The 19210-nt window shown below is 43.2% G+C and overlaps 1 protein-coding gene and 1 long non-coding RNA gene across 2 annotated transcripts; one reads left to right on the top strand and one right to left on the bottom strand.

The window, feature by feature from the left end:
- Positions 1 to 730: 730 nt before the first annotated feature.
- CLEC3B (C-type lectin domain family 3 member B) lies at positions 731 to 13834 on the bottom strand. Its single transcript, XM_081164971.1, has 3 exons — positions 13627 to 13834; positions 6414 to 6512; positions 731 to 1802 (listed from the first exon to the last, which is right to left on the bottom strand). The coding sequence occupies exons 1-3, from the start codon at positions 13721 to 13723 to the stop codon at positions 1402 to 1404; spliced, it is 597 nt and encodes a 198-aa protein (XP_081021097.1). The 5' UTR covers positions 13724 to 13834; the 3' UTR covers positions 731 to 1401.
- On the top strand, positions 1784 to 2721 carry LOC308570320. Its single transcript, XR_014001121.1, has 2 exons — positions 1784 to 1914; positions 2282 to 2721. It is a non-coding gene; the product is annotated as an uncharacterized lncRNA (long non-coding RNA).
- Positions 13835 to 19210: the final 5376 nt, after the last annotated feature.

Genomic DNA, 19210 nt, shown 5'->3' with positions numbered 1-19210 from the left:
TTATGTCACCCCTTGCCTGCAGAGCTGGCAGTCTCACGCCCTTTTTCGAACACCCTCCCTTGTGGAGTATTCCCTCAGCCTCCTCCCCTCTCCTCCTCTCTTCTCCCCTGGTCTCTGAGCTGCCCCCCCCCCCGCCTCAAAGAGACAGGCCTCCTACACTGTCCTGCAGGGGCCTGGAAAGCACCCCCTGGCCAGACCCAGAGGCACCATTCGCCTGGGGAGCTTGTAGCCAGGGCTGCTGCAACAAACAGCTGTGCAAGCCTTTGGGAGGCAGAGACGCGAGAGGGCATCGGAGGGAGGGAAGTTTTTAATGATTAATGCTTTATTGTGTTTTTATATGTGTTGGAAGCCACCCAGCTAGATGGGCAGGGTACAAATATACTACTACGGTGGTACCTCGGGTTACATACGCTTCAGGTTACAGACTCTGCTAATCTAGAAATAGTACCTCGGGTTAAGAACTTTGCTTCAGGATGAGAACAGAAATTGTGCGGCGGCAGCGGGAGGCCCCATTAGCTAAAGTGGTGCTTCAGGTTAAGAACAGTTTCAGGTTAAGAACGGACCTCCGGAACTAATTAAGTACTTAACCCGAGGTACCACCGTACTACTAATACCTTTTGAAATTCCTTCCTTATATTTTCAGCCAATTGTGCCTAGAAGGAAGTTACTGTAGCTTGGAGATAGAGAGAGAGAGAACACACTTTGCCCCATCAACATATGCAAGATGTCCTTTTTTTAAATAAAAAAATTATCTTTATTTTTCTGCACAACAGAGTGAAAGCTCTCGATAGCACCTCCCCTCCCTTCCTCTTTACACCAGCATTGTCCGGTATTATAACTTAGGCTGAGACAACTCTACCGAACTCTTATTTCAGTGGAACAAAAGGTGTGTGATGGATTTATTTGGGTTAATTTGGCCCTAAGGAGCTGTAACGTTTAATGAAAGGCAGCTGTGCTAAAGCACTTTCGGTTTGGCGTCCCCCCAAAGATGATAATAAGGACAATTCTGCAAAAACTGCTTTAATTTGGTGCAATCAGCAGGAAGGAAAAAGGGTCGGCAGGAAGAGTACATGCAACAAACAACTAATGAGTCTTAAGGATCGTATTATTTTGGCAAAGTTGAAACGCCGCTCGACTAATGAAGTTATCCTATTAGGCTTTGGATGTAAAAAATATAGATATCTATAACTCATGCCTCAGTGAGAAAAACGTAGCTGCTACTGAGCGGAATGTAGTTTTTAGCCGATTAAAATGCAGCACAGATGTAACTCGTTCTGCCAAGCCATGTTTATCTGCCAAGAGTATATGAGGGTATGTATGAGTTGCATATTTTTGTGCAGCTCTGCTCCTGGGGCCAAGTGGAACGCCTTGACCTCCTTGTCCACAGCGGGAGTCCCACCGTTAAACTATCATGAACTGGCACACATATGGCAACTTATCTCTGCACCTCTTGTCAAACCACTTGCCAGTGGCGACCCCCGACAATGTGGCGCAGTTTTCCAGTTTCCCACCATCAGGCTGAGTGGTGATCTCTGTTTCCCAGTTCTTGAAGCCGATGCTGGTACTTGTCATGTCCACCCATCTCCCTTCGGCGGCCATGTCGTTGATGCCGAGCCAGATTTCCGACTGGGCCCCAATGCTCTTCCTCATGTAGTCGTACAGAGCGTCGTTTTCGTCTCCCGTCTGAGGGGTGCTGAGGGTGCCGCCTTGAGAGATGCAATCTTCGCTGGCTTCGTGATAGGTCTTGGCATTGGAGAAAGCCAGGAAACACTTCAGGTTGACCTTGGTGCCTTTCAGACAAACTAGCGAGAGACAAAAAGGGGAGGAGGTGGTGCGGGGAGACAGTGGAGTCAGAAAAGGAACCATGCGCTTTGGAGTGCATTGCAGTGGTACCTTGGTTCCTGAATGGCTTAGGTAAAGGTAAAGGGACCCCTGACCGTTAAGTGCAGTCGTGACTGACTCTGGGGTTGCAGCGCTCATCTCGCTTTACTGGCCGAGGGAGCCGGCGTACAGCTTCCGGGTCATGTGCCCAGCATGACTAAGCCACTTCTGGAGAACCAGAGCAGCGCACGGAAACGCCGTTTACCTTCTCACCGGAGCGGTACCTATTTATCTACTTGAACTTTGACATGCTTTCGAACTGCTAGGTTGGCAGGAGCAAGAACCGAGCAACGGGAGCTCACCCCATCACGGGGATTCGAACCGCCAACCTTCTGATCGGCAAGTCCTGGGCTCTGTGGTTTAACCCACAGCGCCACCCGCGTCCCCCCGAATGGCTTAGCTCCCAAACAAATCAGCTCCCAAACCCGGAAGTAAGTGTTCCAGTTTGCAATGTTTTTTGGAAGCCAAACGTCTGTTTTGGCTGTCGCTGTTGTTTCCGGGGCCAATCAGCTAAACAGACGCCATCACCCCCCCCCCCCCGGTTTACTATCCCTAGTACTGTACTTCAAGACTCCCATAAACGTGCCTGGCTTAAAACCGTCTATCAAAAACTTTACTCTTGTGGCCTATCCCCGCAACACCTACTCACTATGAGCCCCACTAAAGCAAACAATCTAATTGGTCAACGTCTAAAAGTTATTGAGCATCAGAATAACCTGGCCACTGCAAGGAAATTCTGCCCTTGGTATGTTCAGTTTCCACCTCTCCATTTTGATTCTCTGGCCCTATATCTGCCCAAACTTATTATCCCAAAATACAGACGTGCTTTTACACATGCAAGACTGGATGTTTGGCCATCTGCGGTACTTGAGGGTCGATTCCAAAAGATCCTGCCTGAGAAACGTCTTTGCCCCTGTGGAGATGGCAGCACTGAAACAGCGGCACACGTCCTCCTGTCCTGTACTCTCTACAAAGACCTGAGGAACGAGATCGTCACCCCACTCATACTAACCATCCCAGGGCGCTCAACCACTGCCACAATGTCTTTTCTTCTATCTGAACTGTTAGAACCCAATACTAAGAATTTATCAAGAATGTATAACTTGCTGCTGAAATGGAATACACAGGATGAAACAGTTAAATCGGCTATGATTAAGTGGGCACAGGATATTGGTCATAACATTATGTTTGCTGACTGGGAATGGTTATGGAACACCGGTATTAAATTTACGGCATGTAATGCCTTAAAGGAAAACATTATGAAAATGGTTTATAGGTGGTACATGACCCCAGTCAAGCTGGCAAAAATTTATCATTTGCCCGATTACAAGTGTTGGAAATGTAAAGAGACTGAAGGTACCTTCTATCACCTTTGGTGGACATGCCCGAAGATTAAGGCTTTCTGGGAAATGATTTATAATGAAATGAAAAAGGTACTTAAATGTACTTTCCCTAAAAAACCAGAGGCCTTTCTCTTGGGCATTGTCGGCCAATTGGTGTCAAAGAGGGATAGAACTTTCTTTATGTATGCTACAACAGCAGCAAGAATACTCATCGCAAAGTATTGGAAGACACAAGATCTACCTACTCTGGAAGAATGGCAGATGAAAGTGATGGACTATATGACACTGGCCAAGATGACAGGCAGAATCCGTGATCAAGGAAAAGAGACGGCGGAAGAAGGGACTATTATAAACTTGATGAATGTTAAAATGTTGAGGTTTGCAGGAAAAAAAGGGATACAGTGACATAAGAACAGATTATAGAAAAGATTAAGATGACAGAGGTTGGAAAGGAATTTTTAGAAGTTGCTAAAAAATTATGGACATTGGAATGCAGAAAGGGGGGGTATGGGGGAGTCCCGGAAAAGAGGTTTATGAAAAAATGTTACGAAATTATACGTGTTTGTATGTCTTTTTAGGTGTTTGTTTGTCTTTAAAAAATTTTGTAAAACCAATAAAAATTTTATAAAAAAAAAAACAATGTCTTTTCTTCTATCACATCAAAATGAGCAGATATCAGCAAAGGTTGCTAGGTTCATAGCAGGGGAAAGGGCCACTAACTGACTGCTGATTCAGGACTTTAAATTGTGCTTTTATATCAAATTTCCCTTTCTGCGCACACTGTAATGTTTTAATGTTGCTATGGCCATTGGCTAATGCGAATAAAGTTTTATCTCTCTCTCTCTCAACCAGAAGCCACACCTTGGCTTGCAAACGTTTCGGAAGTCGGACGGACTTCCAGAACGGATTGCGTTCGCGAACCAAGGTACCACTGTACTAGCTCTGTTCGGTGTATCTGCAAGGAAAGCATTTCTTACTCTTTCCATTTGAGCAGGGTTTCCCAAAAACCTGGGTCTCCAGCTGTTTTTGAACTTCAATTCCCATCATCCCAGTCTTGCTAGCTAGGGATGATGGCGGTTGTAGTCCAAAAACAACAAAATTTGAGAAACACTGCATTAGACTTAAAAAAGGATGCTGAGAGCAGTGGCGGACCTACATTTTTTTGGGGTGGAGCCCTGAAGCTTTAACTGTTATGCGGGTCTCTTCGCAACCAGCGATGAGGGGCAACTGCTGCCATTCTTCTTCAATGGGGTTGTTCCACAACAGATCACTAAACCTTTATGACATCTGTGCTACTGACTCTCGAACTCTGGGATTGTTGACAACAAAAAAGTAACTCAACTCAAATAGCAACTCAAATAGGGTCTACTAGACCTTAAGCAATGTCGCTTCTGGGACCGCCCTAGAATGAGGGGCTTACGACTCATTCGTTTCAAAGTAGATCTGCCCCTGGATGAGAGTCTTGGAATCACAGCTGTCCTTGTGAATGGTAGTCAGTGCCGGTTAGCTCTCCAAGTTTTGGGGAGGCCTTGGAGAAGAGTCCTTCAGCTGGCCACCTTTTCTGAATGGGTCCTTCTCCTCCACACTGCTGCTACTGCCCTATTCCTTTGGACCTAAACCACACAACCAGGCAGAGGGAGAAGATGAGGTGCCTCAAAGGTTGCGCCTCCTTGGCCCTCTCATTCCTCAGTCACTCAGCAGGGAGAGGAACAGGAATCAACATGAATGTGGAGGAGCCAGAGGGATCTAGGGACCGGCCATGGTCCATCTGAAGAGGTGCAGTCCTCAGCATGTGCCATATGATGTTAGTGACCCCTGCTGCAGTACAGAGGGGGTGAAAACATTAATAATAATAATAATAATAATAATAATAATAATAATAATAATAATAATAATAATTTATTACTTATATCCCACCCATCTGGCTGGGCCTCCCCAACCACTCTGGGTGGCTTCCAACAGGATATTAAACACAGAATAAAACTTCAAACATTAAAAACTTCACTAAACAGGGCTGCCTTCAGATGTCTTCTGAAAGTCAGATAGTTGTTTATTTCCTTGACATCTGGAGGGAGGCCGTTCCACAGGACGGGTGCCACTACCGAGAAGGCCCTCTGTCTGGTTTCCTGTAGCTTCACTTCTCGCAGTGAGGGAACCGCCAGAAGGCCCTCAGAACTGGACCTCAGTGTCCGGCCTGAACGATGGAGGTGGTGACACTCCCTCAGGTATACTGGGCTGAGGCCATTTTGGGCTTTAAAGGTCAGCACCAACACTTAGAATTGTGCTCGGAAACGTATTGGGAGCCAATGAAGGTCTTTCAGGACTGGTGTTATATGGTCTCAGCGGCCACTCTCAGTCACCAGTCTAGCTGCAACATTCTGGATTAATTGCAGTTTCCGGGTCACCTTCAAAGGTAGCCCCACGTAGAGCGCATTGCAGTAGTCCAAGCAGGAGATAACCAGAGCATGCACCACTCTGGCAAGACAGTCCGCGGACAGGTAGGGTCTCAACCTGTGTACCAGATGGAGCAGGTAAACAGCTGCCCTGGGACAATGTGGATCATTTGAGCCTGCTCCCTGGTCAATAAAAAATGGAGGACACAGCATATCACACATGTTTAGAGCACTGATTGAGAGGAAATGCAATGCAAGCTGCAAAATTGCCTTCAGCTGTTTGCATATGTCACTTCGAAAAATGCTGTTCACTTCGCTCCTAGAGCGAGGATAACAACATTAAGCATTTGTATACAAAAGCTCTTGTGTTTTTTCTGCGCTTGCAAGCTGGTTTCAGAGCTTGGATGCCTGACCGGCAGAGGCTGACATTAGGGAAGTGGACAGACAGAGTCTTTTAAAATGCGGGAGTGATTTTGTTTTCTAACCACTCTCCCTTTCCATCTCTGCAACCAGGCAGGGTGTGAGAATGCAGCAACAGAACCAATCAGTACACCTGAGCTTTATGGGAAACTAGTTAGTGCAAACTATGGTGCTTCGTATCGTAGTTTAAAATCCAGATTTATTGATCCCAAACAACTTATGGTTACTGAACAATTAATGTTAATGTACTGGAAATACAAACAAGCCCCATTTTAGCTAACACATCACGGCTTAATGTTATGTTATAAATAGCCTTATTTCACAAAGTGAGGCCATTTTGTGGCGTATGAAAAATTATGGCCATTGGGTTTTGTACCTGTTTGAAGTGCTTGTTTTTCCTTTAGCAGAGCCACCTCCTGGGAGATATTCTCTAGCTGTTCCTTCAGGTCTTCAAACATTTTGAGGCTTACAACATCTGCGGAGCAAACGAAGAGACTGATGATCATGTCTGCCTATACAGAATGAATGCAATCGCATGTATGAATGGAACCAGAAATTCCTCCCTCATTGGCAATATAACAAAGAGTACAATGAACAAAGAAGAAAGCAGCGTATTATGCAGCGTTTGTTATAGAGAGAGTTCGCAATAGATGGAATCAGCAATTCGTAACAGGTCCATGCAGTAAAATGTCCCACCTTTGCTGCTTATCACTTCCATGGAAGTTGGTTAGAAACTGGTATTCCTAGCAACTTTTCAACATTCCCTACTCTTTCTTTCCTTTCCTATTACTTTATATGCTTTCCCTCTTTTATATCAATATGCTTTATATTTGTAGCACAATGCCCTCATCTTAATATGTTCTGTTTCAATCATGCGGGTGGCACTGTGGTATAAACCACTGAGCCTGTTGGACTTGAGGATCAGAAGGTTGGCGGTTCGAATCCATAAGACGAGGTGAGCTCCTGCCAACCTCGCAGTTTGAAAGCACGCCAGTGCAAGTAGATAAATAGGTACCACTGTGGTGGGAAGGTAAACGGCGTTTCTGTGCGCTCTGGCTTCGGTCACAATGTTCCATTGCACCAGAAGCAATTTAGTCATGCTGGCCACTTGACCCGGAAAGCTGTCTGTGGACAAACACGGGCTCCCTTGGCCTGAAAGTGAGATTAGCGCCGCAACCCCATAGTCACCTTTGACTGGACTTAACCATCCAGGGGTCCTTTACCCTTTTTTACCTTCAGTAATGCTACATTAAGGGACGCGGGTGGCGCTGTGGTCTAAACCACTGCTGAGCCTAGGGCTTGCCGATCAGAAGGTCGGCAGTTCGAATCCCTGCGACGGGGTGAACTCCCATTGTTCGGTCCCTGCTCCTGCCCACCTAGCAGTTCGAAAGCACGTCAAAGTGCAAGTACATAAATAGGTACTGCTCCGGCGGGAAGGTAAACAGCGTTTCCGTGCACTGTTCTGGTTCTCCAGAAGCGGCTTAGTCATGCTGGCCACATGACCCGGAAGCTGTACCCCGGCTCTCTCGGCCAGTAAAGCAAGATGAGCGCCGCAACCCCAGAGTCGTCCACGACTGGACCTAATGGTCAGGGTACCTTTACCTTTACCTAATGCTACATTATGTTTTGTTGTTGTTGTTGGCATCTGTCTGTGCCTCCAGGGGTGAAGTCAAACTGCTGGAGAATTACAGCACCTGCTTTGGAGGCAGAGACCAGAAATTTGTAACTGCTGCCTCCTGCGTAGTTTCTACTGCATTCATAGAATCATAGAATCATAGAGTTGGAAGAGACCACAAGGGCCATCGAGTCCAACCCCCTGCCAAGCAGGAAACACCATCAGAGCACTCCTGACATATGGTTGTCAAGCCTCTGCTTAAAGACCTCCAAAGAGGAGACTCCACCACACTCCTTGGCAGCAAATTCCACTGTCGAACAGCTCTTACTGTCAGGAAGTTCTTCCTAATGTTTAGGTGGAATCTTCTTTCTTGTAGTTTGGATCCACTGCTCCGTGTCCGCTTCTCTGGAGCAGCAGAAAACAACCTTTCTCCCCCCTCTATGTGACATCCTTTTATATATTTGAACATGGCTATCATATCACCCCTTAACCTCCTCTTCTCCAGGCTAAACATGCCCAGCTCCCTTAGCCGTTCCTCATAAGGCATCGTTTCCAGGCCTTTGACCATTTTGGTTGCCCCCTTCTGGACACGTTCCAGTTTGTCAGTGTCCTTCTTGAATTGTGGTGTCCAGAACTGGACACAGTACTCCAGGTGAGGTCTGACCAGAGTAGAATACAGTGGCACTATTACTTCCCTTGATCTAGATGCTATACTCCTATTGATGCAGCCCAGAATTGCATTGGCTTTTTTTAGCATTATCAGCACTGAAGTGACCTTCCTGGGGTACAAACCTGGGCAGTGTGTGTGGATCTCCTGGGCTGTCCAGATAATCAGACCTCTTGGTCTCACTGATGTGGACCAAAGGAAACAGAGTGATATGTTTGGCACCAGCTTGGCTGCAGGAGTTGTCCAAGGGAGGCGTAGAAGATGCCACCCAACTATCTTAGGGACTCCACTTCAGAATTGTGTAAGGTTTACTCCTTCGCCTTTTCTTCTCCCGAAGATTTCCCACAAGGCAGTGGGTATGTTTTGTTCAATTAAGTACAGTGGTACCTCGGTTTTCGAACGTAATCCATTCTGGAAGTCCGTTCAAGTTCCGAAACATTCAGAAACTGAAAGGGGAAGCCTCAATATGGAAAACTCAGAACGGAAACCATGTTTCCTGTTCGACTTCCGAGGCGCGTTCAAAAACTGAGGCACTTGCTTCCAGGTTTTTGGTGTTTGAGTTCCGAAATGTTCGACTATGGAAGCGTTCGGAAACCAAGGTACCACTGTATTCTACATCATGGTTCCTGCAAGACAACTGACCAAATAAATAAGGCCTGTGTAAAACAGTGGTCAGGAACTTGTAGGGTAACCAACCTCATATACCGGTAACCAGCATGCTTGATTCTAATTAACACATGAAGGGGTTAATGCCATAGAGTAAGCTGACCTGCCAGGCTTAGCCTAGGTCACTTCCCCTCACCTCAGAAGGAAATGGGCAACCAAACCTTTTGTTGTACTCAGTCTACATGTGGATGTGGTGTGTGAGGAGGTCTGAGCTGGTTGCTTCAGCTCAGCCGCATGGCTTTAACCAGCCTCTCTTGTTTCAGGCAAGAACGGAATATGAAACTAGTGTTTTTGTATACCTGTAGTTTAGGAACTTCTGCTATTTTGTAACCAAGCAACATTTTATTGCCTGTGTGTCTTTTCTGACTGCTGTATGGAAAAACACACGAACCTGAGCTTTGAAGAGTCTTGTAAGTAAAGCATTTTATGGCTTACTAAATGTGAAGTCTATCTGTGTGCTAGAGAAGTGGGATACTTTGGAAAGAACCATTAAAAGGGACAATTTTGGGGTTCACTGGAAATGCAGGTTTTACAGCCTATATTTCCATGCCTTCCTTTGCTGCATGTATTGCCATGTTAAATTTCTTCAGGAGTTCTTCTCACCAAAGACTATGTGCTCCAAACTTGGGTCTTGGATTCCAGGATTCCAACAGAACTTTCCAAGCTGGCCTCATCCTTTTAAAATTATTTCTACATTGCCTTTTGGCTCTTAAAAAAAAAAAAAGGTTGCCTGAGGCGGTTTGTGCATGTGTGAACAACATCTGAATAGTTAATCCATGCAACATAAGAGCATGTGGAGAAATGTTGTTGTGGCAGGATGTTCCACAGACCCTGAAATATAAAAACAAAAGAAGCCCAAATATCTAAATGTGGTTATAAAAAGTACTGGGGGAGGAGAATTGGAATTAAAGGACTACACAGAAATTAAAGCTCATATTAGTGATTGGTTCCAATATATTCAAATTAAGTATAGATTAGCAAAAGACAAAAAGTTAGGATTTGAAAAAGAAATATCAAAATTCGATAAATATTTAATACAAGAAAAATCAAAAAATATATCTAAATTGTATAATCTGATTTTAGAGTGGGAAACAAAGGATGAATTGGTTAAAGCATCAATGATTAAATGGGCGCAAGATATTGGGAAAAATATTATGTTTGAACAATGGGAAAAATTGTGGAAAGAAGATATGAAATTCACCATGTGTTATATACTGAAAGAAAATTACCTTAAAATGCAACATAGATGGTATTTAACACCTGAAAGAATAGCAAAAATGAATAAAAACTGTAGCGATATCTGCTGGCGATGCAACACGGGAAAAGGTACTATGATACATATATGGTGGAATTGTTTAAACATCAAACAATTTTGGGAAATAATATATAATGAAATGAAAAAAATGTTTAGATACTCATTTAGGAAAACGCCAGAAGGTTTTCTATTGGGAATAGTACCAGGAAGCCTAAAGGAAGAAGATAAGACCTTATATTTATACGCAACAGTAGCAGCAAGGCTATTGATCGCGAAAAACTGGAAAAGTGGTATAATACCGACAAAAACAGAGTGGCTTGCCAAATTATTGGAGTATTACAATATATCCAAAACAATGGAAGAAATTGGAAGGATTTCAAAAGAAAAGATAGATAGGGACTGGAAGGTGTTTAAAAGATACTTGCAAAATCATATCGAAAAATCAGAACTCCTATTAGAATAAACAAGTTCCGTTTCAAATACTGAAATATCAAATAAGATGGAAAACTATGTGTAATAGAAAAAGAAGTATGAAATTAGGGTAAAGGTGTGTGAAAGAAAGTAATAGAAGTGGAAAGAAATTGTAATTGAGTAGATTGGAAGTCAAACACAAAGGTGGGGTGAAGGGTTGGTGGATGGTGATGGGGAAAGGAACTATTTGTGGGATTGAGTGTAAGTATGTTTGAACATTTTTAAGGATTGTATGAAATGTATGTTTGTATGCTTGTATATGTGTATTAATGATGAATTTAAATTAAATTTAAAAAGTTTTAAAAAAAGAAAAAGTACTGGGGGAACAGTTTCTGTATATGGTTCACATGGAACCTAAAATTTCCTCAAACTTGATAACCTTATTTTTATAATCATAGGCATCTATCAGATGTCAATTATCACCTGTTAAAAAGCAAGAATTACAAGTGGGTCTTAAAAATAGAAAAGCAAAGAATGAGATGTGGATGCTTTAAGTCATTGCTCAGTTAACTTTAATGGGTTCCACTAACTTTAAATTTGTCATTATTAGTTTGGCTCCTCTTATCAAAACACATTTTTATCACATTATTATTATTATTATTATTATTATTATTATTATTATTATTATTATTATTATTATTATTTCTGTTGGGAGGCACCCAGAGTGGCTGGGGAAACGCAGCCAGATGGACAAAGTATTAATAATAATAATAATAATAATAATAATAATAATAATAATAATAATAATAAATGTCTACATTGCGGTGCCGTAGCCTAGCCATCATTCATCGCAATATTATCTGTTTTAAATCACACCCTGCTTGTCCCCAGTATGTGTGCAACTGTTCTAGCTACCAGCCTTAGGTGCAGCAATAAAACTGCTAGCACATTTGCAAAGCTAAGCAGGGTCTGGTCTGGTTTCAAATTGGATGGGAGACCGGGTGCTGAGATTCCTGCATTGCAGGGGGTTGGACTAGATGACCCTTGGGGACCCCTTCCGACTCTACCATTCTATGATTCTATGAATGCGACATGATCCTCGCTCTTCTTTCTTGTGGTTCTTCATTTTTAACCTGGACTTGGACCAGACAGCTTTTCAAAATAGACGACTACTCTCTGCAAAGCAGGTCACATGCCCCCTCTAGTTAGTAATGCGATTTGAACATATTGTGCATGAGCTTATTTAAACACACACTAGTTGTGATCTGAAGGCTCTGCCACAAAACCAGAAAAAAAAAACTGCCTTGATCTCTTCCAGTCTGCCATGCAATACTGCAAAACCCAATTTAGATTACTGTCATATACAGTCATACCTGGAAGGTATGGGGCAACTCAGTTAGATGGGCAGGGTACAATTATTATTATTATTATTATTATTATTATTATTATTATTATTATTATTATTATTATTATTATTTTCAGTGGTTCCCAACTAGTGGTCCCGAGGACCCCAGGGGGTCTGCAAAACCCATTCACATAACAAAGAGTACCATAGATATATTGAAATTTTCAAAAGTCTTGGCTTGGCTTTTGAAAAAAACAGGGGGTCTGTCAAAAAAAGGTTATTTATTTATGCCACTACTGCAGCCCGTGTTCTGTTAGCCCCAAAATGAAAATCGAGCAATGTCCCAACTAAAAAGAATGACAACTTAAACTGATGGAATACGCTACAGCTTGCAGATTTAACATAAGAATAAGAGAACAAGAAGAACATATGTTCAAAGAAGATTGGAAATGTTTACTGAATATATGAGTGAAACGCTGGTAGCATTAAGATAAATTCAACAGTGTAAATAAGTTTTGATGGATGTAACAACGGATTACCGAATGGTTTAGTTCATGTAGAACATGTATGGTATGCAAAATGAACCATGGAAAGAGAAGGAGGGAAGTCATTGATTTAAGGTGGTTTAAATGAATATTTTGAAATGTGAATTAGAAATATTTAATAAAAATTATAGTAAAAAAAAAGAAAATAAAAACAGGGGGTCTGCAGTACTTAGCTAATTGGAAACCGCTGGGCTAGATAGCGTGGATAAGGGAAAAGGGGTGATAATAAGTGTTACTGTTTCTTGACCTTTTAATAAACCCTGTTTGGAGAGTCATTTCAACACAGGAAAGGATGAAGTAGACAGCAGGGCACAGATGACACCCATTTACACATGCAGCTTTTGCTAAACTATACAAACTCAGTGGGAGAAACACCGTTGAATGCTTGTGTGTGTGTGTGTATCTATCTATCTATCTATCTATCTATCTATCATCTATCTGTCTGCCTGTCTGTGTGTCTGTCTGTCTGTCTATCTATCATCTATCTATCTATCTATCTATCTATCTATCTATCTATCTATCATCATCATCATCTATCTATCATCTATCTATCTATCATCTATCATCTATCATCTATCATCTATCTATCTATATCTATCTATCTATCATCTATCTATCTATCTATCTATCTATCTATCTATCTATCTATCTATCTATCATCTATCTATCTATCTATCTATCATCTGTCTGTCTATGTCTATCTATCTATCATCTATCTATCTATCTATCTATCTATCTATCTATCTATCTATCTATCTATCATCTGTCTGTCTATCTATCTATCTATCTATCTATCTATCTATCATCTATCTATCTATCTATCTATCTACCTACCTACCTACCTACGGTATCTATCTATCTATCATCTGTCTATCTACATCTATCTATCTATCTATCTATCTATCTATCTATCTATCTATCTATCATCTATCTATCTATCATCTATCTATCTATCTATCTATCTATCTATCATCTATCTATCTATCTATCATCTATCTATCTATCATCTATCTATCTATCTATCTATCTATCTATCTATCTATCTATCTAGCTAGCTATTGGGAAATTCCTTCTGGTTCTCTTACCTTTCTCTGGCTTCTTCTTGGGTCTGATGTTCTGCTGAGTTGTCAGCTGTACCACAGAAAAGAGGCAGACCAGAAGGCAAACACCTCGTAGCTCCATCGTAGTCTGGCTGCTGTTCTCAAAGGGAGTGGAGGAGCTGAAGTGAATTTGAGCTGCCCTGAGTCGAGCTTCTTAACATGGGCTTTAACCAAAAATGTCTGGCCAAGAAATAAGTTCCAGATTATTCGGTAAGCAACACAGTGACTGGAGCTTATTTTTACAGATTGTTGGGAGAGATCCAGTATCCTAAGAGCTTTCGGACTCTCCCATAATCACAGAGGGGAGGAGAATGGGATGGTCTTTTTTAAGGTGTTGTACAAACTTGCAGATGAAATAAGAATGAAAATGTTCATTTCCAATGGATTTATTCGGGCTCCGAAAGTGTGCGGCCAACTTTTTTCCTGAACGAGTCTGTGCCTAACAGCCAAGGTTGCCAACTTTTGAGTCTGCCATGCTGCTGGTTTTCAGTAACCAACTTTGATGATTTTTCAAAGAGGATTGGGCAAATTCATGGAGGGCAAAGCTATCAGTGGCTACTAGTCATGATGGCTATGCCCTACCTCCATGGTCTAAGGCAGTAATGTTTCTAGATATTAGGAGAGAGGGCTGAGGTCTTGCTTCCCAAAGGCATCTTTTTGGCCACTGTGAGAACAAAGATGCTGGACTAGATTGGCCATTGACCCAATCTCGCAAACTCTTCTTACATTCTTAAAAGGTAAAGGGACCCCTGACCATTAGGTCCAGTCATGGCCAACTCTGGGGTTGCGGCGCTCATCTTGCTGTACTGGCCAAGGGAGCAGCCATACAGCTTCCAGGTGATGTGGCCAGCATGACTAAGCCAATTCTGGCGAACCAGAGCAGCGCACGGAAACGCCGTTTACCTTCCCGCTGGAGCAGAACCTATTTATCTACTTGCACTTTGAGGTGCTTTCGAACTGCTAGGTTGGCACGAGCAGGGACCGAGCAACGGGAGCTCACCCCGTCGTGGGGATTCGAACCGCCGACCTTCTGATCGGCAAGTCCTAGGCTCTGTGATTTAACCCACAGCGCCACCCGTGTCCCTTCTTACATTCTTAGGTGCTTTTAATATCACCCGGGCTATACGGAAATTCAGAGACACATTAGCAGTGTTCAGCTTCACGTGGTGCAAAGTTTCTCCTGCTGATTTCTGTAATCTGTTAGTAAAGGCACAACAGGAAGCTGTGCCACGTTTTTTTCCTGGTAAGCTGGAAAGCCTACTAATGGTTGAATTGGAAATTCAAAAGGTGTAAGGTGAAAAAAGGTAAAGGACCCCTGGACGATTAAGTCTAGTCAAAGGCGACTATGGGGTTGCGGTGCTCATCTCACTTTCAGGCCGAGGGAGCCAGCGTTGGTCCACAGACAGCTTTCCAGATCATGTGGCCAGCATGACTAAACTGCTTCCGGTACAACAGAACACCAAGGCGGAAACCAGAGCGCACGGAAAATGCTGTTTACCTTCCCACCACAGTGGTACCTAGTTATCTATTTGCACTGGCATGCTTTCAAACTGCTAGGTTGGCAAGAGCTGGGACAGGGCAACGGCAGCTCACCCCGTTGAAGGATTCGAACCGCCAACCTTCTGATCGGCAAACCCAAGAGGCTCGGTGGTTTAGACCACAGCGCCACCCTTTGAAAAAGGTGTAACAGCATGGAGATAAACTGGTGGGCATCATTTTGAGGCACACAACTCTACCTGTCACAGAGTAGTTAAAGGCAGGGGAAAACTGCCATCGTGCTAGTAATCAAAGCCCTCACCTAGGAACTGAACCTACTTGGGAGCAAGATTTTGCTGTTTGGCAATTTAGAGATAGCCCGTAAAGGCAGCCCCTAAAGAGCTGCTTGACAGTGCAACCGTCTTCCTTGGGAGGTTACGGACTCTCCTTCCTTGGAGGTTTTTAAGCAGAGGTTGGATGGTCATCTGTCATGGATGCTGTAGTTGAGATTCCTGCATCACTGGGAACTGGACTAGATGACCGTTGGGTCCCTCCCAGCTCTACAATTCTATAAGCAACCAGTTACATTTGTCACAATGCTTTTTAATGGCCAATGTATCCCTACAGCAATTTATAGGAACCAATGCACTCCAATGGCCACTTAGTGGCATTAATATTATTATTAAAGATTTTCTTGATTTACAAGTGTGCAATGTCTCTCTCTTGTATTTTTCCCATGTAACATTTTTTCAAATCAGTTTCAGTTGTTGAGACATTAGGAAGAAAAGGGGAAAAGAGGTGGGGGGAGGTGGGGTCGGGTGGCGATGTTTCTATTTTACTTAATGTATGTAGGGTTTGGTGTCAGCGTTGCTTGTGCAGGTTCTTTGCTGTTCGCTTGTGTTCCTTTGGTGGTGAGAGAGGTTGGGGTTGGCCTAGGGTGTAGTTGTTTGTTTGTGATTGGCTGTGGTGATCTTTGTTTTCGTGCGTGAGTGTGGTGGGTGGGTGTTTTGGATCAGGTTAGCCATATTGATTTGTATGCCGTTGGTGGATTATTGTCATTGTCTTGTTGGGCTGTGTATGTGATAAAGGGGAGCCATACCGGGGTGAAGGTGTCTTCTTCTATTTGTCCCCATATCAGTTTCAGTTTATTGGTTAATTTTTCTAGTAGGGCTGTTTCCCATACTATTTGGTACCATTGGTCCATGCTTACTCCTGACACGTCTCTCCAGTGTCTGGCTATGGTGTTTCTGGTTGCTGAGAGTAGGTGGGTTATGAGTTCTTTGTGGTGTAAGTGGGCATTATTGTCTTGGAAGATGTTTAGTAAGGTCAATTCTGGGGTGATTTCTAATACTTGCTTGGTTATTTTACTTATTTCTCATATTTAGTGGCATTCTTTTTAGCAGGTCCCGAGTTCGAGCAGCTCACACTTCAGTATCCCAGGAAGCTCTGCAGATGCAGCCAGCAGGTAAAAAAGCACAGAATTGTCCCTAACACTACAGTGAATGGACCCAGATCTCCATGTGGAAAATGGAATGGAGAGATGATGAATGGCTGGATATTTCAGGTCATGGAACAAGACAGATATCACACCCAGTTGGAAGGAAAAACAAACAGCGACATCACTAACAATTCTGGGAAGACAGTGGAACCTCGTTTTTCAAGCGTCTCGGAAGCCGAACGCCAAAAACCTGGAAGTAATTGAACAGCTTCCGAGGCATGTTTCTCCACTTTTTCAGTGGATTTTGCTGAGCACCCATTGATCCTCAGTTTTTGAACGTTTCGTAAGTTGAATGGTCTTCCAGAACGGATTGCGTTCAAAAACCGAGGTTCCATTGCAGTTCTAGGAAACAAGCAGGTATTGCAAAGTGGTTCAGTAGATGGGCACTAAAGAATAACTGTTGGAAGAAAGGAAAAGAAGCCGCAGAAAGGAAATGGAAGCAAGTTACGAGACAAGTCTTTTCAATTCCCATTTTGGACACAGCCAAATTCCATATCTGCAACAAATAATTAGGAATTGCAATTCTTAAGGGCTGCATTATTAAGTTTAAATCTTATCTCTTAAACTGGAGATTCTATCCATACTCAATAGCTGGTTTATATATACAAGGATGATATCAAACTGACAGCTTTAAACTTATGCTGCATTTATCCGTAGGAAGTAACATGTGAACCAGAAGCAAGCACTTACCTGGTTATAAAAGATTGCCCAAATCTGAATATTAATCTCTTGGTGACCTGAAATGCTGAGTTATATTTAATTAGGTACAACTTGTCTCCTGCCTCCCATGAATTTGCAGGGATCTGGTGGCACTGCTGTTTGTGTAAACCAGTCTTGATATTCCAGCTGGGAGTTATGATGGCCCCATAGGAGGAAAATTCTAAGGATTGGTTCATGTTACCCTCCTAACGGGGAGAAAATGAACTGAAAGAGCTTGGAATATGTGATTTGGGACACACTAACTAGCTACCTTGAAAATTGTGCAAAAATGAACAAGAGCAAAGATTTTGAAAGAATAAACAACCAACTGCTGCTCTTAAACAAGTTTTTTGTGTGTGGTGTTGATCCGCATTTTATCTCCCACTGTTTTGGGAAGAATGCTTCTACAGCTGACACAAAAATATTTTACAACCACCAAATAGGCTATTTCTTATACTCTCTTAAGCTCCGAGGAGCTGCTGAAATCCTTGGTTTATTCCACGAGGCTTTTAGAGCAAAAGCAATTTAATGTTTCTGGGACAAACACTCTTTGCTCCACAGATGTTTCCTTTTATTGCTCCACTGGACACATGACAATGAAAACGTGGCGATAAGTGCGCAGCAACACATGGAAATTTCCACCAGCCGCAATGGCAACAGCTGCCATGGCAAAAGCCTGTTCAAGAATCAGACAGGAATTCCGGTTGGGTGTGCAGGCTGTCTGGAGCAACGTCTTCATGTATTTCTGTGCCAAGCATTGCATCTTGCCAACAAAGTGGGCACACCTCTCCTGGCAGTGCAGAACAGACCTCTGAGCCATTTAGCTTTGAGTGCAGTTCTTTAAACCGGAGCACAAATCATTCTGATGTCTTCTCCTGGGCCTGCGAGTCCCCTCTCCCATCATCAGTCCTTTGTCATTTATCAGTTCTTTTGGAACAGGAGCAAACTGGCTCTTGCCGTTTCACAAATCCACACTGGATCATTGTATTGTGTCAGTTCAATCGGCAGAGAAATGTATTAATCTAAGCAGAGGGGAACTGTTTACAATGTTTATTGACTTGAAAGAGGCTTTCGATTCCGTTTCAAGAAAGATACGGTGGGATTAAACTAGGATAGACATCCACAGACCAAAGTTTTCTTATTCGTGACTTGTATACTCAAACAACTGGTAAAGATGGGGCTGAGATCAAAGGCTTAGCCTGGTTGTCAAGAGCTTGGGAAGCACAGCTGAAAAGGTTCCCCACCCCAACCAAGATGTATGGGGCAAGGCAGAGATGGAGAATCTCAGGCTTGGAGGTCAAATTTCTATCTAGCCCACAGGACGCTCCCCAGGTTACACTCTCAATGGCCTGCTAGGTGTTTTGGCCAGGCTAGAATGGGCCCTTGAACTCTGACATTGCTGCTTGTTTCCCTAGGTGGAATATAGCAAAGGACATCTACCTCCACTCCCATCATTCTGCCCAGACATTGAAGTCCAGTGCCGAGGGCCTTCTGGCTGTTCCCTCACTGCGAGAAGCCAAGTTACAGGGAACCAGGCAGAGGGCCTTCTCGGTAGTGGCACCCTCCCTGTGGAACGCCCTCCCACCAGATGTCAAAGAGAAAAACAACTACCAGACTTTTAGAAGACATCTGAAGGCAGCCCTGTTTAGGGAAGCTTTTAATGTTTAACAGATTATTGTATTTTAATATTCTGTTGGAAGACACCCAGAGTGGCTGGGGAATCCAAGCCAGATGGGCGGGGTATAAATAATAAATTGTTGTTGTTGTTAACGCGTAAAGAAGCATTAATTGCTTTGCCCCCTTTTGTTACTGGTCCTTCCCACTGCCAGCATTTGGCCCTGTGAATAGAGAAAGCAACCCCTGGAAAGTTTCCTCTTGCCCCTAGGGTAAGTGAAT

Source organism: Podarcis bocagei (assembly GCF_964188305.1).
Source record: "Podarcis bocagei genome assembly, chromosome: 12".
Taxonomy (NCBI): domain Eukaryota; kingdom Metazoa; phylum Chordata; class Lepidosauria; order Squamata; family Lacertidae; genus Podarcis; species Podarcis bocagei.
This window is presented reverse-complemented; position numbering and strand designations above follow the sequence as displayed.